Source organism: Magallana gigas, chromosome 4, assembly GCF_963853765.1.
Source record: "Magallana gigas chromosome 4, xbMagGiga1.1, whole genome shotgun sequence".
NCBI lineage: Eukaryota > Metazoa > Mollusca > Bivalvia > Ostreida > Ostreidae > Magallana > Magallana gigas.
Genome location: NC_088856.1, coordinates 54,162,104 through 54,188,096, shown reverse-complemented (window position 1 = coordinate 54,188,096; position 25,993 = coordinate 54,162,104). Strand labels below are relative to the sequence as shown.

At 35.4% G+C, this 25,993-nt stretch overlaps 2 protein-coding genes across 11 annotated transcripts in view; both read right to left on the bottom strand.

Annotated features, from left to right (window-relative positions):
- The window catches only part of LOC117682044 (E3 ubiquitin-protein ligase TRIM71), a 40,014-nt gene extending 23,816 nt beyond the window's left edge, over positions 1-16,198 (bottom strand). Inside the window, exons 1-4 of one of the 10 annotated variants that reach the window (XM_066083010.1) lie at positions 15,966-16,198; positions 15,125-15,180; positions 12,848-12,965; positions 7,241-9,474 (exon numbers count right to left, since the gene is read on the bottom strand). In XM_066083010.1, the coding sequence (XP_065939082.1) occupies positions 7,787-9,451 (1,665 nt within the window). In that variant the 5' untranslated portion in view covers positions 9,452-9,474; positions 12,848-12,965; positions 15,125-15,180; positions 15,966-16,198 and the 3' untranslated portion in view covers positions 7,241-7,786. Of the gene's footprint in view, positions 1-7,240; positions 9,475-12,847; positions 12,966-14,417; positions 14,437-15,124; positions 15,181-15,732; positions 15,873-15,965 lie in introns of those variants that run through there. The other 9 variants (XM_066083009.1, XM_066083012.1, XM_066083011.1 and 6 more) reach the window with 9 other exon arrangements.
- Positions 1-25,993, bottom strand: part of LOC105331211 (uncharacterized protein C12orf56) — a 70,835-nt gene that overhangs the window by 9,849 nt on the left and 34,993 nt on the right. The window lies entirely within an intron of this gene.

Sequence of the window (25,993 nt, the reverse complement as noted above, 5' to 3'; positions counted from 1 at the left end):
TTGTTTTCTAAAACGCATTTCAATAATAGCATTAGCTCCTTGGGTGTGGGATAAGGAATGTCTGATTTAATTTTATTAGCCTGCGTGTAAGCCTCGTGCACCGATGAAAGAAGTTCATTGAATTCCATGTTTGTGTACATGCTTGTCACGTCATAAGTAATTAATAATGCGTTAGGTGGCGGTGTGAGGCTTTCAATTTTGTTGATAAAGTCCGCAGTATCTTTAATATACGTTGATTGTTTTTGTACGATAGGGACGAGAAAGTGATCGCAGTACTGTCCTATTTTCCTTGTCGGCGTGTTGCATTGCGCGATAATTGGTCTACCAGGTGGTAATTTTCTGATGCTGCAATGACCGTTCATTAAAGCGTTGTAAATGTGTTCAGGAATTTTGTGTGAAAATTAGCGACATCAATCAACCAGACTTGTAAGGGATTTATTAGGACCCGACACTCCAAACCACAAAGATAGTGTAATGTTTTGCAAAAAAGCAAATTGCAATTTAAAATATGCAAGTACTAATAGTTGTAGAGTGTTTCGGCAGTTATGAGCCTCATCAGGGGTCTGCAAGAATAGCTGATGTTTATTTTAAGTGAGACCTGATTATCTCGTCGCTAATGTTTTTGTGCTTGCTGAAAGCTATAATAGGTCGAGCATCAAAAGAAGATTTGCATTCAGAATTCCTAAGTACAATATCCCAATACTTTAAAATTCGCTTTTTGAGTCCTTTAAGGCAAGGATTGAATTTAGTAACCAATACCGTAGGGTTACGTAGTGCTTGCTTTGGAGTCTTATTGAGGATGAGTTTTGTTCGATTTGTGTTTGTTGTTTAACGCGAATTTTAACGCGATCGCACACAGCAGCCTCCACGTGACCGCAATTAATCTATAAATCGGGCTATCAGTTCTCACTGCGTTACATTACCAGTATCCTCTAATCTACCAACACACATTGGTAATTAGACGGATTCCTACCTAACCTACACACTAATTGTTGTTATTGTACACACGCAGCTCCTCTATTTAAATGGCTCGACGATTAAATAGACGGAGTAAACAAAACAAAACCGTGAAACGCACGTGTAATTATTTACGGGCTTATCAGGCTCACTGTAAAAAATCTACGGCCATAGGAGACTAGCTCGTGTTAAACCTATCACGACACACGCTATCCAAAGACGAGCTCTCACTTTTGAGCAAAGGCTTAAAATTCATTCCTACGCCAAAAAATAACAACGCTAAGCGTTTACTTCTCAAAGACTTTGACGAATTTGCAAGAAAACTCAGATGCAAATTCCACTTTGATACCGGGGACAACTCGCCGATTCACCCCTTTAAAACAAAGTCTGGGTTTATGCCGCCTTTGGCTTGCCGAGAACTCGAGGATTACATAGATAAAACAAAACTTGAACTTTCCTCAATGGAAATTGTAAACACGAGATCGAATATCTCTAAATCTGAGAGAGCGGCTATTTTATCGCTTAAAAATAACAACGACATCGTTATAAAAAAAGCAGATAAAAGTAATACCATTGTCATTATGAACAGAGATCAGTATGTCTCAGAAGCACATCGACAACTGTTATCCAAACACTATATGCAAGTACCTGAACCGAACATGCTCAAGCTGCATAATGATATTCAAAATATACTTTCGGAAATGCATATAAATGGGTCACTAGACAAAGAAACTTACAAGTTTCTGAATGACAATAAACCGTCATTAAAATGTGGTCATCTTTATCTTCTACCAAAAACCCACAAAATTCCTGAACACATTTACAACGCTTTAATGAACGGTCATTGCAGCATCAGAAAATTACCACCTGGTAGACCAATTATCGCGCAATGCAACACGCCGACAAGGAAAATAGGACAGTACTGCGATCACTTTCTCGTCCCTATCGTACAAAAACAATCAACGTATATTAAAGATACTGCGGACTTTATCAACAAAATTGAAAGCCTCACACCGCCACCTAACGCATTATTAATTACTTATGACGTGACAAGCATGTACACAAACATGGAATTCAATGAACTTCTTTCATCGGTGCACGAGGCTTACACGCAGGCTAATAAAATTAAATCAGACATTCCTTATCCCACACCCAAGGAGCTAATGCTATTATTGAAATGCGTTTTAGAAAACAATTACTTTGAATTTGACGGAAAATTCTACAAGCAAATCATTGGAGCAAGCATGGGTGCAATTCCAAGTCCAGAAATTTGTGACATTCGAATGTATCAAATCACACAGCATATTGTTACACAATTTCGTCATGCAAACAAAATTTTGTTCCATGGAAGATATCGGGATGATGGCTTTATTATATTCAATGGCACCACAGAGGAAATAGAGGATTTTTTTCAAATTGGCAATCATTGTCACAAGCATCTTCAATTTACGTTTGAAGTCTCACCATCTTCTGTGAATTTTCTTGATACTACAGTTTACAAAGGCCCCAGATTTCAAACCTTTAACAAGCTTGACATAAAGTCATTTATCAAACCTACAAACAACTTTCAATATCTACACAGACAGAGCGCTCATAGCCCATCTGTGTTTAAAGGTTTCATTAAAGGAGAATGCATTAGACATGCACGAAATACTACCGACCCTACAATTTTGAATACTACACTCAATGATTTTAAGGCGCATCTGTCAAAGCGGGGCTACTCTCCCCAAGAAATCGACCCAATTATCAAAGAAACAACAAACACAAATCGAACAAAACTCATCCTCAATAAGACTCCAAAGCAAGCACTACGTAACCCTACGGTATTGGTTACTAAATTCAATCCTTGCCTTAAAGGACTCAAAAAGCGAATTTTAAAGTATTGGGATATTGTACTTAGGAATTCTGAATGCAAATCTTCTTTTGATGCTCGACCTATTATAGCTTTCAGCAAGCACAAAAACATTAGCGACGAGATAATCAGGTCTCACTTAAAATAAACATCAGCTATTCTTGCAGACCCCTGATGAGGCTCATAACTGCCGAAACACTCTACAACTATTAGTACTTGCATATTTTAAATTGCAATTTGCTTTTTTGCAAAACATTACACTATCTTTGTGGTTTGGAGTGTCGGGTCCTAATAAATCCCTTACAAGTCTGGTTGATTGATGTCGCTAATTTTCACACTTTCTTTTTGTGTTTGTCTTTTCCGAATATGCAGTGTCTTTCACACCTAGCCAAAATGATGAAGGGTGTTCCGTCATAAGGAACAATACAAGGATCTCCAACATCATTAAATCGTACTCGAGACTTCTCATTAATAACTGCAAAAAAAAATATGTCAGTTTTCCCATAGATCGTATTTACGAAGTACAACTGAATCATTGGGTATTGCTTGATCATATGCAAAATTTATTGTTTTTAAAAAATGATATTTTACATCAATTAATAATTGATGTAAGATAATATTTAAAACAATCAATACAGGGGGTTTCCTAATGTTTTTAAACTGGGTCCAGGGTCCATATAATGGGAAAATTGATGTTCAAACTGTTGATATTGGGGAAAATAATAAATTTTCTAAAAGTACTATTAGTTTCATAATTATGTAAGTATGTAATGATTTATTATTTAAATGACGCATCCCTGAATTATTACAAAAAATATGAAATTGCATATAAAATATTGGCCTCAGAGACTTTTGAGACACTGTGGATGTATACATGTGATGTACATCATATCTTTTCCACATTTAAAACCCATTACATGTAGCATGCGCGGATCTAGAGGGGGGGTCAGGGGGGGTCTCGACCCCCCCCCCCCTGGAAAATGAAAATTTATTAAATTTACATAGTAAAATTATCGCGAAAATATGCCTCGGACCCCCCCTGGCAAACACAATTATCCTTCGGACCCCCCCTGGAAAAATTTTCTGGATCCGCGCATGTGTAGTATGAAAATAAGGGGGGGGGGTGATAAGTAGTAAGTTGTATATTAAGTAACAATGATGTGTGGTATTAAGTTAAGTACTGTAATTCTGGTAATTAAATACCTCAATCAAATAAGTCAGATAATCTTTTGATGCAGGATTTGCATGCTGTGTCCTACCTAGGCTAATTGATAGGTGGGTAGGGAGGGGTATTTCAATGATCATCACAATATACAAGTATATATACATCTTACTAGGTTATACATATAATTTACATTATTGTAGATGGGGTCTGAATTAGGACAGTATAAATGCAGATTATTTTTAAATAAAAGAGAGAGAGAGAGAGAGAGAGAGAGAGCGTCTATAGTTTTATAAATACAATATAGCCTTGTCTTTCAACAGTCTGATTTTAAGTTAATACTATAATATATTTTTCATTGACCATAATATTCCTTCAATAACTCAAAACTCAATAGATAATGAAAAATGCTATTTATAATATGGGCATACAAGAGTACGTATAGGTAACGTTACCGATTTCTGGCCTTCCAAAGTTAGCTTCCTTCTTCCCCGAAACAAATGTTATGGATGAGTCAACTTCGTATGCTTTTCTGATTTTTTCTGCATCCTCAAAAGTACCCACCCACCCACACAATCCGTCCTCTGTCACGGGTGTCCATAACGTTTTCCACATGATCGCACCATGTGCAATGTCACCCGCGCTGGCCTATTTTTACTTTCTCGTCAATGACCGGTATTTTCCGTAACCTTATGAATATTAAGCAGTTATGACGCGGTCGGTCTACCGGATTACTTCTAACGTCTACCTAACTGGTGACTGTTGTTTATAGCACTTCCATGCGACGCTCCATTCAATAAACTTGTATTCATATTTTATCATCATTTTTCTTATTTGGATTGCAGCCACGACAGATTGTGTTCAACATATAACAACGTCAGTAGAGCTGACACCAATAAGAAATTACATCAGCGAGTTAAATTTAGTTCATCACAGCAAGCGAGTGTTCAAATTAAAGTTAAATTTCCCCAAATTTATAGTGAATTCAGATCACGTTATTAAGGACAAAAAAGCAAGACGTGACAGTACGTTTTTCGTCACTCTACACTGAATCTAGCTGTAGACGGCATATGTAGATTGCATTTGACATACAAATATTGATATAAATATAAAAAAAAAACCCAGAGTAATTATTTTATATAAATTCCAAATTATACTAGTATCTGATACGATATATTTATTCTCTCTCTCTCTCTCTCTCTCTCTCTCTCATTCATGCATGCTTCTAATGTCAGCGACTAATTCTTTTAAGCGACTATTAACAAAACGATGCCATGCATATATATGCACATTTTTGACAGTTAAGGCGAAGTAGGAATAAAATTCTTCAATTATACTACTTCAATTACTTCTTTTAGCAGTTAGCACGTATATAGATGTTTTAAATAATCTCTTTGTTATTTCTGATATTATCTATTTATTTCTTCATAAACTTTCGTTAACTTAATTCTTCTATAAGAACATTTATAATAGCTTATTGCAAGATAAAGAAAAAAAATATCTTAAAGTTTAAAAAATCAATGGTGTATAATATGAGTGAGATATGTCTCGTCAAATATAAAATGAAGTTTCCCTTGCCCATATTTAACAAATACGAATTATTAAATTAAATAATGACAATTTTTAATAAACCTGAAAAAACCTTAGAGACTCTAAATGTTATTAACATGTTTTAGGGTGCCAAATACTTGTGAAGATCTCAACAGATCAAATAAATTCACGTGTTTATTTGATTCTCATTTTTACATCGGTTTATTGTCTGAAAGAAGAAAAAAACAGTTCCGTTTTATTTTAACTTAAGTTATCACTTCGTTCTGTTATTATAACCTTTGTAAGTGATATGACGAGTTATGATTTTTTAAACATTTTATGTTTTCATTTTTTTCCTCTTTTCTCCAAAATTTTAACAACTGAACAGGAATCAATGTATTGGTCACAACGTTGCTAGTCCTAGATCTGAAGCAATACTGATTTATTTCCGGATAAGCATAGAACTTACTCTATCGACGAGTCTTTCTTCCTATTTAACTATTTTAACCACTTTTCACACAAAAAGTTAACAAGAATTATCATGTATCAATCGGCATTTATTGATCTTCGGTCCTTACATTCGTACGTTTTTTCTCCCTATAATATAATTTCTATAGAGAAATCAGCGCATCCAGCAATATCGTGAAAACACCCTCCTAATTCTGCACCGAAGTCAATATTAACACATGCGTACAACTAAAAAAAAAAGAGGGGGGGGGGGTCTCCGGAGCCCCTTCTGAAAAAAGTTTCATAAATTTATTGAATTTACATAGTAAATGAAAGTAACGTATGTTAGGCTTCCTTTTTTTTTTTTAGAGACGAGCATGCAACAACTAAATCAGGGGTCAATCTTCGACGGAAACCAACGTACTCTCTACGTATGCCCTTAGGCTATAGTCTTTTTTCTTCTCACTTTCATCAGTAAGGGGTCCTAACCCCCTCCCTCTTTAACCGCCCCTTTAGTTCCGCGCACGTGTTAATATTTACTGTGCTCCCTTCGCGATATTGATGGATGCTGTGAAATCTTGTAAATTCTGATCAAAGAGGGGTAACTCTGTATCAGCTATATGACACAACTCGTAGACTACCTATATCGTAACTGGGTAAGAGGTACATATATTGTTGCGCGGATCAAAGAAAGGGGGAGGGGGTCAGGGGAATTAAACTTACATCAAAACTTGCATAGTTATCTTAAATTGTTGAAGTTGTCATGCGCGGATCAAGAAATAAATGTTTTTCGGGGGGGGGGGGGGCACCTCCCTTTTAGATCCGCGCATGGTTGTAAACCGTGTAAATTGTGACCCATTTCTGTAAATTTACGAAGGATATCAATTTGTTCAGACAAAATAGCTTTGTATGTTTAAACTTCCAGCTATCAATGTTACATTTTCTCAAATTTCAATCCTCAAAATAGGCACCCATATAATAATGTTGGTTTGTCCTCTTCAACACAGACACTTGATGTTACTTATTTTTCTCTTCATAAAATAAATAAAACCTTATTCAGTTTTTAGGTAGGTAGTTTTTATTTTTATATAGAGAAAAATAAGTAACGTCAACCGCCATTGCTCCCCAGATGTACTGAGGTCAGTAGCCAATTAAGATATTATGAAATCAACTTTAATGAAATAAATTACATGAAGTTCACAAATAAATGTTTGGTTTAATAAGGAAGGTTTGAAACTTTTTTCTGGCAACACATAAAAAAATATAAAGTTACATAAAATAACTCACACAAAATCATTAATTTATTTATTCGTTTAATGAAAATATCATTGATAAATTACATATGACTTGATCATTTCTCTTTGTTTTTCAAATTAATCAATTTTCTAAATTAAAAGTTTCATTTTCAAAAATAAAAACACAAATCTTTGACCAAAATGTATGCACAAAGTTCCTTGCACAAATAAAATCCATGTATAAACAGTCCATTAAGTACACTTGTAAATCAAGTTTGTTTTCAGTGATTTGTTTACGTACAATAATTTGACACATGTACATGTAATATTCTGCATACAGGAATCATTTTAGTAAAGTCAATATGATAAAATAGATCTAAACACAGTTAATTAATTTGTTGTCACATAATGTTATACACATTATAATTTTATGCACACACACACATATATATGTTGTGGTATATAAACATAGTTGTCTGACATATTATAATAAAGATGAACACGTTATCTTTATGTAATATAAGTACACAGTCTGTTTACATAGTCTACACATAACAGTTTATCTACCTACATTGATTTGATAGATAATTATACACAGTTTGTTTACATGTAATATTGTATTTTCTTCACTGTACCTGTGTACACAGCCACAAAGAGGTTGTCTCTGGTGTCCACACATAAACCCTGTGGAGCCTGTAAATGACAGTTGTCAATGTAGCGGAGGAACTGTCCGTCCTGATCCAGGATGTGGATACAGGCGTTGTTACGGTCTACTGTCAGGATCCGACCCTGGCTGTCTGTTGTGATGCCGAGTGGATAGAATGATCCCTTGGTAGTAGAGGGAGGACCAGTGTAGGTAAACCGGAGTTTCCCGGCCTGATTGACCACCACTACTGCACGGGCGTCACTGTCTGACACACAGATATCTAGGTTCCTGTTCTCACTGATGTATTTACTGTATCCACTAGATGAATAGAGAGGTTGTCCTTTGTCGTCGTACTGAATACTTTGTTTCTCTGTGGAGCCAGAGTAACACACAACTTTTGTTTGTTTATCATCATCACTGACCATGACAACCAGGAGGTCACCAGAGGAGGTACTACAGACACCCCAAGGTCTCCACCCCCGTAGTCTGATCACTGTCTGTATCTGTGTATTCTTCACTATGTTCACAGTTCTATCTTTGTAATCAGTATAAACTAGATCCCCACTCCTTGTCACTGCTATGTCCCATGGATGGTACCCTGACTTGGTTTGGACTGACTTCACTAGTTCCCCACGGAGGTTGTACAGTCTCATGATTTTGTCACCAAAACCACACGTCCACATCTCCTCATCACTCAGACAGGACACACTGTTTAATCCTCCATACTCGGTGTCTATCTGTGTGATGATCCGTGGTACATCAATGAGCGGTCTGTCCGGGGGAGAGGACTCAGCACCGGGAGATTCCATGGTGTAGCCATGTTCTTCTGTTTTGATAGATGACGCTGACAGAGAACCAAACTGTTGATAAAGCTGTTCTTTGTTGATCTTCTGAGGGGTAAAACTTGGTAAGGACACTGTGAGTTTAGGAGGCAATCTTCTGAATTCATCATTCCTGGATTTGTAGGCAGAGACACGGCTGACATCATTGGAGTCTAGTAACGTCTTTAGTTCAGTAATGGTCTGTGTGATTTCAGAAATGGTGTGTTTAATTTCATCTTCCTGTTTGTCTAAGACAGCCAGGTGTTTGGTGTCCGTTTCCTCCACGTTAGATTTCATGTTTCTGATAATGGTGTTTATTTCTCTGTGCAAGTCTACTCCATGTTTGTCGATTTCTGTTGTTAATTTCTGGGAGTTTTCATTCAGAGCAGATTTTTGGACTTGGTTAATGGATGCAATTTCTTGGTATTTGGGATAAATGGATTTCTCTAGTTCTTGTAAATCTTTTTGAATTAATTCTTTCTTGCTGTCAATGTTTTTAGATATTTCAATAAATGTATGGCCACTGTGTTCTTCAGAGGAAAGACATGTTGTACAAATAGGAATGCCACATTGTTTACAGTAAAGTTCACATAGTTTTGAGGAATGTTTTGTGCATTTAGGAGTAGATCCTCTCTTTTCAAATGGCAGCACTTTGTGTTCTTTGGATAAATCAGAGAGATGTTCCCCCACACAGGCTTTACACAGATGTATGTGACAAATGTCACAGTACATAGGGGGGCCCGGGGTCTCACAGAGACGACACCGTAACACATCCTGGGCCCAATTACGAGAGGGATCCATGCTCAGATTCTTTGATCTATGATCTGAAAAAAAAAGATAATAAATTAAATGTCTCATCATGGGATCTAAGTGGCATGCAAGATGAATACTTTAGTTAAGAGTCACCCGAGTCCAATCAAATTCTGTGTAACATTCTCAGAATCGCAACAAAATAATTTCATATCCATAACAAAGAAAAATGAACTGATAACTTTTGGCAAATATATTGTTCAAAAGCAGGATTCATTTAAGAAATAAATACAAAGTTGACTTAAAAACTTCATTGAGAATCAGATTGAGATATGACAAAAATTTGACACACACATTATCAAATAATGTTAATAAGTCCACAACGACTTTCAGTATATTTGACCATGCGCAAACCAACGTCAAGTAAAACTCGACAACATTGTCAGGGCAATGACAAACAAATAATGCCAACAGGCCTTAATACCCGAGTACCATAGCTCTTAAATGGACCGTCAGGGAGTCCCATGTTTGCATTTCAGAGTCTAAAGCTGAATCTGAGGCTCCTCTGACCGTTACACTTACTTTAATTCTTTGCTGCTTGCAAAAATCAATTCATTGGGAAAAAAAGGGGGGACCAAGAAAATTCTCGGATTATTTATACCCCAGCTTCAGGGTCATATTTTTAATAATAATCACAGTTTCATATGTAATGCACACAACATGCTTAAGTTTATAGCTACAACATACACTGCACGAGAAGACAGAGTTAAAAATGTACCGGTAACCTTGTTAATTGACAACACATGTCCAACGGCCATAGGTTACCCCACAGACTCAAATTACCTAAAATACATGTTCACTAAATGGCCTCTTTGTCACCCCACCCCAAAATAAAATGCTTCAACCCCTGCCACATATGCAGTGAAATTCACAATTGAAGACGAGGACATTATGGGCATAATAACAATGCATTATGTAGTGGAGGTTGACAATGGTTTTCAAGGGGTATCATTTCAACTGTTACCCTCCCTTACAGGCACTATTTATTTTATTATTAAGATTTCAAAATATTTTCTCTTTGTATTCTAGCTAAAGGTCTGTAGCTCCTGGTCTGAAAATTTATGTATTTCGATGAACAACTTCTGAGTTGCAAATCTATTTGTGTTAAAAAATTGTAATTTACGGCATACAAAAAATTACCCTAAGTTTTGGACGATTAACCCTATTTTTCATTTAAAAAAATTTGAATCCTCTTAACCTAATATGCTTTGTGCAATCTTTGGTTGGTATCAACCCACTGATTCTGGAGAGAAATCAAAAACGTAATATGTTTACAGACAGACAAATGCCAGAAAAAAGTGATCAAAATAGCTCACTTGAGCTTACAGCTGAGGTGAGTAAAAAGTCTTGGAGCTGGGAGACATGAATCTATATCATAATCTTCCTACAGATGTTTCACATTAAGAATGATGAAGATAATCCTTGTGGTTTCCAGAGATTAAAAGAGCTGAAAGTGCTTAAATGGTCATGGTCAAGATAAGAGCTAAATTTCTTTCACCATTTTTAATGAACATGTTGCTTCATAAAGCTAATGTTTAATGGTCAATCAAAATCTGAATGTCAGTTGTGAAGTTTCAATTGAGAAACGGAGTTTTCAGTTCTTTGCAATGTAAACAAACTTCATGCAATATTTATGTTTACATTTGGGTTTTTGGATAGACAGTATCACATTTAGGGTTGGATACCGGCACACGGTACCAATACCGTACCGAAAAGTTGCTTTTAAAATACCGGTAAAATACCGTTTCATTTAATACCGGTATTAATAACGGTATTTCTGTATCTTTGAAACCTTGTTATACATTTAAAATGATTTTAAAAATCGATTTAAGACTCGCTAAAATCGGATTCTCCGCATATTAAAAGGATAGGCTAATTAACGAAATATGTGCTTTATCATTCTTAGTACAATACTTGATTCGACTGCCAATACTTTAATAAAACAATACATAATTTTTTTTAAAAAATAGTAAAATACATTTACAATGATAGTGTTTAAATTTTATTCTGACAATAAATGTAAATTAAAGACAATATAGAGCAAAAGTTCTTTATTTATTTCCGTTCTATTTTCTGATGTTTCGTCAATTAGTGCGACCAAACAATGGCTGGCAACCGGGTAAAGCGCTCGGCTGTCTATACTCTGTCCAAAGATATTTTGGATTCACGTTTGGCTTAATTGTTTGATATTTATAAATACCTCAGGATCCAAACGATGTTCATTCAAAAGTATGAAAAATTTCCAAGATTTCTCAGTCAAAACGCCCCTGTTAGCTTATCAGGTTTCAATACAATGCTAAAAAATGTGATGTCTACGGAGATTTTGCATTGCAGCAAGCCCGGATGATAACGTTGAAATATTGCGCGATGTATTCCGAGTGTATTCCGAATGGAGAAAAGATGTAAACATTCCCCATTATAAATCTCCGTAATGAATCTGTTTTCGTTCTTGTGAATTTTTCCGAGTGAAAGATGATAATGTGTCAATGAAATTATCTTGGAAAATATCCCTTTCAACTATTTCAATTGCACTTCTTTCACAGGTAAGTGTATTTTTATTAAAAATCGTCCAAACGTGAATCCAAAATATCTTGGGACAGAGTATAGTCTCATTTCAGACCATTGTCAGTTATTTTGCCTGGGAAAAGGGGGAAACACCAGTAACTTTACTAAACATTTGAGAATCAGATTCAATTTATTTGTTTGTTAATCTTTTATTAAAAGATTGAAGCATAAACATAGCTTGTAAATTCGTATGTTATTGTAAATATATGATACTATCTTTATAAATTATAACACTGAAAGATCAAAAACACATTTATTGAAGAAAAAAAATTATCATTCTCATTTATTGAGGTCTAGTACCGTATCGTTAAAAATACCGTATCGTTTCAAAAATACCGGTATGGTATCGTACCGTTTCATCCTTAAAGGTATCCAACCCTAATCACATTTAAAACATAATGATGATTGATAAACAGTAGAAGTTGTTTACTGAAGTGCATAGTTAACAAGCAGATGGACAAAGTTCTTATTCATGGTAACTGAAGTTTTCCTACATTGCGACTGATGTATTAAACAAAAAGTTACAAAGAATTGTAAGGCCTGCATCTCACTTAAAGATCGACAGCAGACATTAACAATTTTGGTTACACGTTAGAAATACTTTAATAAGCAATAAAAATAACAAAAAAGAGACAAAAAATAGCTCAAATTGTGACTATGCCCCTTTCACATAAGGCACAACACACGACGACGGAAGAAAACAAATAGCAAATGATCACTTGAGTGACTCAGGTGACATAAAAATGGCAAAAAAGTACAGTGTTAAAATGCAGCAATACCAATCTTTGCTTTATATTGTGTAAAATTATCAGTCTGTATTACCCTTTAAGTTTAAATCACCTGTCTCTTCATTCAGTCAGTCAATGGTGATTCAATCAGGGTGTGCAACCAGAAATTATGGACCAGGCTGGCCGAATAGTATGATAGATGACACAAAACCCTGTAATGTATAATGAAGAAGATATATCTAATAATCAATCATAGTTCTTGTCAAAATAAACAGAAAAATATTAAGACTTTTTAAGGAATACATAGATTTATGTAACACAAGCAATGTATTTTTCAAGGTAACACCAGATCATCTGTGGTATCATTGATCATCAGTAGTTTATCATTTGTTTGCAAAATGCAGAGAAAATTTACAGAAATTGCGGCAGCATTTTTGGAAGTTGATATTTGAACAATTCTCTCTGTGGTGGCAGAGAATTTTTTTTGCTTGAAATTTTCTGAAAATTGCCCTTTTTCACAGGTCCAGCACCACCCAACTGCCATAAACTACCATATATATTCAGAGACATAAATAACAGAGATTGGCAACTGATCGAAATCTCGCTATCCCTATTGTAAAGTATTCCCAGTTTAAATCAGTGTATCTTTCAACATGTATAGCTAAAAGCTATTACCAAAACATCCAAAATATTATATTTTTATGAGTCTATCTCTTATAAACAAAATTAAAAGAGGAATTTAAGGAGGCAGTTGGCTAACCGTCGTCCAAAATTTCGCCGATGTTTGATAACTGGCCAATATATTTTATATACAAGCTTATCTTTTAAAAAGATTGGTGAGCTAGCGCTGTAGCCATCATAAAACACAGAAGCAGATTTCTAAAACATTGGTTTATATTTCTGAATCGATTAATTAAAAGGAAGGCACAGTGGTGGAATAGTGCTGGAGTGGGGTCTCAATTTAGAACTGTGAATCTAGAGTGTGCTTCACATCGGCAATGGCATAGCTCATTGACTGTGCCTTAATCATTATGTATCTACTGTAATTTCAATTTCGAGGTGAAAATTTCAAAGAACAATTGGTATATTTTGTAGCAATCGTATCTTCTTGGGCCTTTCTGGCAAGCTCGGAAAACATATCCAAAGTTGTTTTCTAAGCTTGAAGAAATTTAAGATAAAGCTAGCTATTTTTTATAATATTGAAAATAACTTTGCATCATAAGACCTAAGCTACTGTTACTTTCTGACATTAAAACACAAAACTTAATGTGAAAATGATAAAACGAAATTCAAATGGTACAGTTTATCTACAGTAGTACAGTATTCCCAGAATCCCTACTATGGAGTCGAGCATGCGTATTCCAGGGAAAAAGACTAATGTAGTTGCTAGCGCTCGACAGCGCTAGCAATAATTATATTAATCTTATTTTTCAATTTTATGTTTCAAAAATGTCTAAAAACCTTTGCCTTTTTTTCATAAAAACAATATACTTTTGGTTTAAGATCACATCTCAGTTTACTAAAAAGAAGTTCTCAAAGTAAGGTCGGACCCGTAACATTTTCAACAACAAAACATGCTAATGGCGGTGTTGCCAATCTCTGTTATTCATGTCTCTGATATATTGAAGATTTGTAGGTTAATGTCTACCCATGCAAATATTCACCAATTAAAGGTGGGGGGGGGGGGGGGGGTAAATCACCTTCCCTTTGAGTGCCATTTCAAGTTCTGAACCTGAAAGTGAAAATTTTGGCCATATTTACGCATTTTTATAATCATCCTTATCTGGTAAAAAAAAAATGTTTCCAGTACTATCATATATCAATAAAAATGGACATGAGCTCTTTTACCACAGGCTGAATGCAATAAATATTTAAGCAATTTAGTAATTCCCCTCAAATAACAAGCCTAACATCAGGGTTCCCTCCGCCTCGTATTTCAATATTACAGGGTGTTTTGTGTTAAACTGTCCTCTGTCATGTACGCATTCACACCAGTATTGATGTGGACCTGTGCAATCCATAAAGTAAATTATTTATTTATTGAAACTTAGATTTTTTTAAAACATAAGATGTATTCAAACTTGTCCAAGGAAGTTATCCCGTTATTCTTTATTTCTTAGATAATGAAGCAAATGTGCTACAAGGATATCTATGGGCAGCAACTAAGCCCATGGCCAGGTTAGGGGACAAGGGTCATAAATAAAGCTACTTGGTAGAGTGCTAATAGATTAAGAAGATAGCAGTTATGGCATGTATACTATAGAATTCAACTGGAGATAAGTTAAATACACACATGTATAATATAAATTCTAATACATTGAAGATTTCACCATTAAATAGGTACATTATAGAGATCTACGAGTCTACAAACCTCTTCAACTCAACATGGCGGCATTCCACCTCGCTCTCTTCCTGGTCTGGTCGTGCCTGTTTAAAATCACGTGACTTGTTTAAAATTCAGGTCATATAAAGCCTAGACTGCTAGATGTCCTACATAAACACAATCTGAACTTTCCCCCTCTTTCAATTTTAACTGGGATGTCTTGGGGTGTATATTATTGCATATAGCCAATCAATTATAGATAACAATAGTACAGTACTGCAGTAGGCCTACAATATATTTCCGTTTTACACAAAAACTACGGCCAGCCGCATCTGAGCACAGGAGTCGGCGATTTTATCAATTTGTTGTAAATAAATGAGAAACAGGCAAAATCCTACCAGTGAGCTTCGCGAGCTCGCTAAGCATTTACATCCAATTGATAAAATCGCCGAGTCCTGTTATCAGAAACATAAACTGATAAATAACATAATATTAAATGTCTCTGGCCGAACTGTTCATATGCAAAATATTAATCTTTATAGAATTCAACTGGAGATATGTTAAATACACACATGTATAATATAAATTCTAATACATTGACGATTTCACTATTAAATTATAAAATGTATATGATAGAGATCTACGAGTCTACAAACCTCTTCAACTCAACATGGCGGCATTCCACCCCGCTCTCTACCTGGTCTGGTTCGTGCCTGTTTAAAATCACGTGACTTGTTAAAAAAATCAGGTCATATATTAAGTGCATGTAAACAATCTGAACTTTTTTATTTCCGTTTTGCACAAAAACCTACCATGTTATTATAGGCCTAGTAAATATTGATTCGTAAGAAATATTAATTAAAATGTATACACATTTGTAAATAAATACAAGATTGTTATGCTTATGACAATGCACTCCCTGAGATTTGTTCTGCATCTGGCATCTCTCGAATCCGTCTGCTTGCAAACTTGCACCATAGAATCAGCCGGTGCGTCGATTTACCCAAATGGACCCAATATGAACCCAAATGGACCCAAATTACGACCTAAATGATCCCAAATAAAATTTCAAATGGCGACCCAAATGGAAAATTATCACAATAAAATTAATCTTATCACATATTCTGAAATAAATCACATTATCCTGATTATTAAATTGATTTTTTAATCATATCTGGGGTCTCTGTATAGACCCGATGAGCGCAATGTTCTGATTGATCGGATAAGATATATTTTGCAAAATAGATAATTTTAAATTTCCTCATACTTTCGTTTGTAATCGTATCGTTTGTGATTTTTGCTACATTACTAATTTCTTATTTTGTCAATATATTTTATATAAAACAAAGCTTCTATGAGGCATTGACTGATCCCACATGCAGTATGTAACGACCTGATATTCGTGTAATGTCAAGATGAACAAAGATTTTTTTCTATATTCAATATTTATCCCCAATTTTCTCGAATGTTTTATATACGATTTTATTATGATTATATTCAATTTTAAAAGAAAGGATTGAGGAAGTTTATGTATTTTATAAAACTAAAAGTAAAATTTAATACTTAGAGAAGCGGGCCGGTGTAAAATAGAATAATGACCCCCGTAGAAAAATGACTGAGGGTAATTTTTCGACGCAGAAGAATGATCAACCCCCACCCCCCCCCCCCCCCCCCCACCCACCCCCCGGTCTTTATTCTATGCAGAAAATGACCCCGGTCTTTATTTTACGTAGAACAATGACCCTTCTGCCTGAAGAATAAGTGTCATGTTTATATAAATGAGCACACTTTACATGGAGAAAACTGATCCCTGTAGAATAATGACCCCCTTAGAGATTAAAGTTTTTAGTATAATTTTTTATTATTTGTGAAATAGTCTATAGAATATTGTAATTTTTACTGCAGATTACAGAAAGTAACAGAAATTATTATTCATACTCGAATAAACTTAATGTGTAAAAAGGGGTATATCTTAGTAAATAAAAAAAACCTTCCATTATAACAAGATACTGACCTATTGTACATGTATCGGGCTATGGTTTTCATGTTAACGAGTTACATTTATAAGTATTTCATTTTTACGAGTGACAACACATTAAAATTATTTCGAAATACAAGACACTATGAAACAAATTTCTGTTTATTGGCGATGAGAGAGTAGACTCGATAGTGTTCATGAATTAAACTTGCATTGACGATTTCTCCCAACTGATAGATATGCAAGTGCATCACCCAGAATTACTGATAAAATCAAAATTTTGAAAAGTATACTCCATTGTTTGGCATTATAACCATGCTGAAGTTAACAGTCTCTAAAACAGCAGCCATTACGCCAGTAGAAAGGAAAATCGTCAAAGTACTGAGAGTCCCCTTACAGAATATATATTTTACGTTATCATCGGCATACTTTAGTCCATGCGCGGATCTAGAGGGGGGGGGGGGGGGGTCGGGGGGTCCCGACCCCCCCTGGAAAATGAAAATTTATTAAATTTACATAGTAAAATTATCGCGAAAATATGCCTCGGACCCCCCCTGGCAAACACAATTATCCTTCGGACCCCCCCTGGAAAAAATTTCTGGATCCGCGCATGCTTTAGTCAATATCAAAATGATAAATGCATCAATAGTTTGTAGGAGCATTGACAACTTCGGAGGCAGTAAAGATCGTGTGATTAAAATCAAGGGAGATATTAACCCCTCGGAACCACCTGATGGTATCCATACAGACCAAATTTGAGACCTGGACATGAGAGCCCTATATATAGGTTTCCTGCACTGCCCTGTAATTCGTTTGATGTTCACTTTAAAGAAAAGGGAGAAAACGGACCACTATTCACCACAATATTGTTGTGAAGAGTTTAAAAAATGACAAAGTTCTAGTGAGCTAAATCACAAATAGAATTCAATGGACACATATAGATTTGATAGAAGCCCTCGACCCTTGTTAGAAATATATCAAGAAACTTCCACTACCTAACGCGTGTGTTTCTAAGTTTGTTTGATCAAAATCAAGGGGGGTATAAACCCCTAAAGTAAGCCCGAACCCCTTATCAACGCTTTTAGAAATAATCTCTTCTTATTATATTCGATCAGTTTTTATTATCTATTTAAAACTTACTATAGTCAGGTACTCTTCACACATTTGCTCTAAAAAAGTATATTCATGATCACTATAAAAGCATTACGACAAATGTTTAGAATATCGATGTACAGTGGGGCGTCATATGACCGGACGCCAGAGATCCGGACTCTGGAGTTAACGGACGATTTTAATTGGAAATATATTGATATATATATTTTTTTGCCCCATATATCCGGAATTTCGCGTTCCGGATTCGGACGATCTGTTTTTACCATTAAACACGGTTTAACAATAAAGTTTGCTTCATTTAGCTGGACTGTAAACTATAATGGTACTCCGATTAATACAATAGAAAACATACGCCTGTCAATCGCGTTTCACACCTTTACACCTGCTAGCCCCCATAAGTTAAGGAAATCTATTCTCATTAAATTACTGAAATATATAACTAAGGTACGATTATCGTTACATCGCCTGGCTATTGAAACTGGTAGATATAATAACACAAATAGAGAAAATAGATTTTGCCCACATTGCAAAACTATAGTGTTGAAAATGAATTCCATTTTTTATTTGTTTGTCCTTTATACAGAACATTGCACAGATTATGCATGAAAGAATATTGTTATTAAAAAAACCTTCTATGTTTAAATTAATTCAGTTTTTTAATATTCAAGATGTTAAAGATCTCTGTAATCTTGGCAAATTCATTCCTTAAAGTATGCTATTAAGCGACAACTATATTATATAATTGTTATAGTCTTTTGTTATGTTTTCTCAACCTGTACATATAGCAGTATATGTTATTATTTGTACATGCACAAGTTCTTCTGTAAAAACACTACCACTTCATGTTAAACGTATGATATACTGATAAGCTGTAAAGCTTAAAGAAATAAAGAATTGTTATTGAATTTAGTATATAAATAGTTAAACACTCTAACTTCCCAAATCACTTTTCAATATTACCAACATTGCTGGTAAGACAGGATTAGTCACGCCTCACTCGGCACATGGTTGGGTATCTTTACGCAGTGCACCTGTCAAGTGACACCACTTTTTAAAACACTCCTCTACTTCATAGGAAGATTGTGCTTAATAAATTTGGAGCGGTTTCATACTTTTCAGAAAAATAATTTTTAACGAAGTGTCTAAGTAATGCCCTATCAGATTAAGCCGATCGAAACAAGAGGTATAGGAAGAAAACTATGGTGGCATAGATCTGCCACCACTTGTCAGATAATTATGTCGACTTGTCAGATCTTGATGTCGACTTGTCAGATAATTATGTTCACTTGTCAGTTCTTTAAGTCGACTTGTCATTTATTTACGTGGTTAAGAATTCAACACTTTAACCTTTCCACGCCCAATTTGTGCCACCCATTTGAAATAATATTTTCTGACAAGTCGACATAAGGATCTGACAAGTCGACATAATCATCTTTTAAGTCGATATAATTATTTGACAAGTCGACATAATTATCTGACAAGTCGACATAATTATTTGACAAGACGACATAACATCTGACAAGACAACATCATTATCTGACAAGTCGACTTACAATATAAATGATAATTTTCTTTAAACTAGTGGCCATATTATTTTTTCTGTCAGATAATTATGTTAACTTGTCAGATCTTTATGTCGACTTGTCAGATGATTATGTAAACTTGTCAGATATTTATGTCGACTTATATGGTATTATGATGACAAGAAAATGGCAGTTGGTGGCACTATCACGCTTTGACAACAAAATGTTGAGTCTCTATAGTCACTATGGTTATTTTCTGACAAGTCAACATAAAGATCTGACAAGTTGACATAAATATCTGACAAGTCGACATAATCATATAAGAAGTTAACATAATTATCTGACAAGTGGTGGCAGATCTATGCCACCATAGAAAACAATAAGGAAAACATTTCAATTGATCGGAAGTGTATTGGTGGAAAATTGACGTGTCTAGATATAGATTGTTAAAAACCTAACGTAAATAGGCTCATTTCACACTTGTTCGTTGATTATCACACAATTTCCTCATAGTGTATAAATTTGTTTTTCTTTTGTTTTCTTTTTTTAAATACGGAATAACTCTGCAACATTAGCAACACCTGCAGAGATTTCAGAACACACACGTGTAGACCTGCCAATTTGTTGCCGATGCAATTGTAAAATCGCGATAAAATAAAGTTTAGCAAGCTGTGCATATATTTTGTTAATCAAATATCGTTTTTAAATAATAGAGCTATATAAAATATTGTTAAGAATAATTCTTGGTAAAGTATCAAGTATTATAAAATAATTTAATTCTGGTTGTAACGCGCTCTCTGATTGGCTAAAAAATTATTTTATATCGTATAAAGAATGTTGCCTACGTCATAGTAAGACTAACGTCAAAAACGTATCAATACGCCTGACGTTACGTTTGAATTTTGTACAATTTTACGTCATTTTAAAGGTCAAATGACCGTTTATATCTACAATGAGGAGTAAAAAAATTAAATTATAAGCAATGAATTCAATATTTATTTGTTTTATACGATATAAAATGGTTTGAAACAGTTTACGCTTTTTTATAAACCGCTTCGCGGTTTATAAAGCGTAAACTGCCCCAAACCATTTTATATCGTATAAAACAAATAAATATTGAATTCATTCCTTAAATAGTTCAGCAGATTTCTACACAAGTGCAGCGCGTCATTTCCCGCCATATGTAGACGAGAGTAGAGAGTTAACTTTTAACAATCAATATGTGTCCATGTAAGTGTGTTTGTGTGCTTGTTTGCTACGGATATGAAAACTATATTCAGCAATTTCTTTATACGTTCGGTGTTTATAACTTCAAAATCAGTTGAACAGAGTGAAAATTTAGGTAATTTCAAAGTCAGATATCTTGGATACAGGGTATAACTAAACTCTATTCTTGTTTATAGAGGGGGTCATTTTTCTACGGAGGTCATTTCTCTTCGTGTTTAAATGAATAAATATTATCCCTGGGTCTTTTTTCTACAGAAAAATCCAACTATTCTACAGTAAGAGGGGTCATTATTCTACGTCAAAAAATGACCCCTGTCGTTATTCTACGGGGTTCATTATTATTGCATTGAATCATGGGTTTTTGAAGTATACAGTCTCATAACTGCAGCGATGTTTGCATACAAATTTTCATAACGCGCTAACGCACGTTACTCAATTTGTATGCACAAAAAATGATTTAATGCTTATATTTACATTATTTAAACTTCATGCCTGGTCTGCAAATGTGATTTATACCTTAAAATTCCTATCTTATCCTAAGGGTAAGTTCATATTAGTGGAAGAGCCACAGTAACAACCGCAAGCGTGAACTTTCATTTTCGCTTGTGACGTTGCAGTTAACAGCGTTTAACGTTTGTGACGTCATAATAAAACTCGTCATTTTAACCATTGAGTACCCTGTGTGCATTACAGTGTTATAACTGCCGTAGCTTGCAACACTTTACATGCAAAAACTATGTGGAATGTAAATATTCTTCTTTACACCGGCAGGATTAAAATTAAAATCTAATCTCAAATGGCCATTACTTGGCCTAAATTCTTTTTGTTGCTTTTTGTTGCAACTGATTGGAATAAAAAATTCGACAAGCTGACTTCTGACAATCTGACAATTCGACATAACTATCTGACAAATGGTGTCAGAACTATGCCACCAGATCTAAGATATCTCGTACATGTATATGACAAGACGAAATAATACTCTGTCAAGTCGACATAAACATTTAATAAAATCGCCATGAAATTCTGAATAGACAATACTATAAACAGCTGACAGGGCAGCAAACCCAGCACACAGTTGTTGCAACAATAACATATCATAGCCGGAACAACAAATGTTTTTGTACAAAATGTTTAATATATTGCAAAAATTTGTAAGAGAAAAAAACCCAGGCCCTGAGGTTATAAAACTTTTTTCCATACTCGTACTCCTTACTCCGAGTATGTGCTTCACTGAGTATAGCTCTGAAAACCGAGGTTATAAAAGTTTTTTCCATACTCGTACTCCTTACTCCGAGTATGTGCTTCACTGAGTATAGCTCTGAAAACCGAGGTTATAAAAGTTTTGGAATATGTTCTCAGCTGCGTACTAGTTTGAGTATGCTCCAAAAGCCGATCGATGAAATTTAACGTCTCTGGAGAAAGACAGAGAACGTTAATTCATGTCAATAGTCCTGGCATGTAGGCAAACTGTACATGTATTCAGATTAATTATTTGTCAACAAATGTAACACATTATTTACATGTACATATTACCTTCTTCGTCTGCAAGCATGGATACGTGTCTGCATCTATAACTTATGAATTTTTGAGCAACAAAGAGCAATTCCAGTGTAATTGGTAAAACTATCAACAAATTGTGTTTATGTCAAATCTCTCTCTCTCTCTCTCTCTCTCTCTCTCTCTCTCTCTCTCTCTCTCTCTCTCTCTCTAATGAGACTCAGATAGTGATTCATGCATGTGATGATTAAGTATAATTATGTTGCCCCCAAGTGGATATCTCTTAAGATATTTAGTGAGCAGTTCCTGTATTAGGAAAAACAGGGAAGAGTTTAATGCGAAAATAGAAACATATACTTGGGAAAATCACAAAAATACTGAGAAGATCCGTTTATTTTCACACTCATATAGTATACACTAAGGAAATTATATGGGTATTCCGATTTAATTGCAACATAAATGTACTATATTTGCTTTAATTCTTGTGAGAAAAAAACATCTAATATCTTGAAGGGGTGGGTCGGGGGTGGGGGTTGGAATTGCATCAATGAACATATGCCAAAATTAAGCCAAGGACACACGTAAAGTTTCTCATTTCATTATTTTCGGGAATGTGCACGGGAGTTTAAGAAAATTCACTAATTGAAATACTTTTGAAATTTCCAATATGACCAAAACCAAAACAACGTGTTCAGGGAATGTCAAACTGTGTACTAAAGTTGCTGTAACCCTTTTTGTTGGGTTTTATTGATGGTTCAAGTTTTTCTCACTTAGTCAAGGCTTGAAAATGTGTGTTTAGAATTTATACATACATTTTAATATTAAGTAACGTTATTTGATATTTTTGAGCAAGCCTTTTCCTATTCATCTTTAAAATTTGAAATACATGTGTTAATTTTGATGCATTTGACATAAATATTTGGTTACTTTAGATAAAAAAAGGAATAACTATATGAATTATCGAAATAGTTACTTGCTAATAAAAAAACAATTTAAGAGATGAATATTCCCACAGCTAAGCTATATAGAGAAAAATTTCTCACATGGAAATGCGAAGAAGCATTTTATCACAAGTAGTACATGTATTTTCAACCGATTGCATAGAATAACAATAATCCCTTCATTACCAAAATGTTTTTTTCTGTGTTTTTTAGTTACACCATTGAACACACGCGTTTTCTTCATATTGCACCATTGAAATCAGTCTAATGTAGAGAAATCCTCCAAGTTAAAAGAAAAAAAGATAATTAAGACTCGGAAGTTGCATGTACATTTTCTTTGCCAGAAGGAGTATGATTTAACTTTATTTGGACAATTTTTTTTAGGGCTGTGGAGGGTGCCAGGTGCGACCTCCTTGACTCCGCCACTGATTTACCGCTTATTCAATAAAATGTTTCCCTTTCCATGTTTTGTGGCATGCAACATAAATGATAATTGATTAATAAGTAAGTAATAGAAAGTGTTAGATTTTTATTGATCCCCCATCCTTTGTAATGTTTAGAACTAACCTACATTTTCACTGTAATCAAAAAAGGGACCAAGCAAGTACATCTGATTGAAATTGATTAATAACGATACATGTTCATTGATTTCTTTGTTTTAAATGATGGGGTTTATGGGTCGTATTTGACTAAACACAGAATTCTTAAAAAGTCGAGCTATTCAACGGTAGTATTTTGTACGTAGATTTACATGTACGTGTACATTAATTAATGAAGCAAACTATCTAAAAGTTATTTTAATAATCTTGGTTGCAGTTCGCCCTTACTCTTAAATTCACCTCCATTATATCTAGATATGTAATTAATAAAATGGTAAAAACTTTCCATTTTAATTCATATACATGAAAATATGATAAGATTATAGCGTATAATATAGCAACGTTTCAATATGAACAATATTATATGTTTGCACTGCATTTTATTTAGATTAAATCTCTTACGACTTTGAGAAAGCTTCATAGCTTAATCAGAAAATTGCCGTTTTGTACTCAGCCGGAGTACAAGTATGGGTATTAAAAATCTTTATAACCTCGATACCTTGAGTACGAGTACGATTTGGAGCACGATGTACGATTTGAAGTACAAGATCGTACTCAAGAAAGTTTTATAACCTCGGGGCCAGTTAAGCCAATTGAATATCAAGTCTAATAATTTCCAAATTAAAACAAATTGTACAATAAATCACCTATACTGTGAACTACAGGGCACGGGGCCTGAAACAGATCAACTACAGAATACAGGGCCTGGTACAGACCAACTACACAATACAGGGCCTGGTACAGACAAACTACACAATACAGGGCCTGGTACAGACCAACTACACAATACAGGGCCTGGTACAGACAAACTACACAATACAGGGCCTGGTACAGACAAACTACACAATACAGGGCCTGGTACAGACCAACTACACAATACAGGGCCTGGTACAGACCAACTACAGAATACAGGGCCTGGTACAGACCAACTACAGAATACAGGGCCTGGTACAGACCAACTACACAATACAGGGCCTGGTACAGACCAACTACACAATACAGGGCCTGGTACAGACCAACTACACAATACAGGGCCTGGTACGGACCAACTACACAATACAGGGCCTGGTACAGACCAACTACACAATACAGGGCCTGGTACAGACCAACTACACAATACAGGGCCTGGTACAGACCAACTACACAATACAGGGCCTGGTACGGACCAACTACACAATACAGGGCCTGGTACAGACCAACTACACAATACAGGGCCTGGTACAGACCAACTACACAATACAGGGCCTGGTACAGACCAACTACACAATACAGGGCCTGGTACAGACCAACTACACAATACAGGGCCTGGTACAGACCAACTACACAATACAGGGCCTGGTACAGACAAACTACAGAATACAGGGCCTTGTACAGACAAACTACAGAATACAGGGCCTGGTACAGACCAACCACAGAATACAGGGCCTGGTACAGACCAACTACACAATACAGGGCCTGGTACAGACCAACTACACAATACAGGGCCTGAAACAGACCAACTACACAATACAGGGCCTGGTACAGACAAACTACAGAATACAGGGCCTATTACTGACCAACTACAGAATACAGGGCCTGGTACAGACCAACTACAGAATACAGGGCCTTGTACAGACCAACTACACAATACAGGGCCTGGTACAGACCAACTACACAATACAGGGCCTGGTACTGACCAACTACAGAATACAGGGCCTGGTACAGACCAACTACACAATACAGGGCCTGGTACAGACAAACTACAGAATACAGGGCCTGGTACTGACCAACTACAGAATACAGGGCCTGGTACAGACCAACTACACAATACAGGGCCTGGTTCGGACCAACTACAGAATACCGGGCCTGGTACAGACCAACTACACAATACAGGGCCTGGTACAGACCAACTACACAATACAGGGCCTGGTACAGACCACCTACACCACACAGGACCTGGTACAGACCAACTACACCACACAGGACCTGGTACAGACCAACTACACCATACAGGGCCTGGTACAGACCAACTACAGAATACAGGGCCTGGTACGGACCAA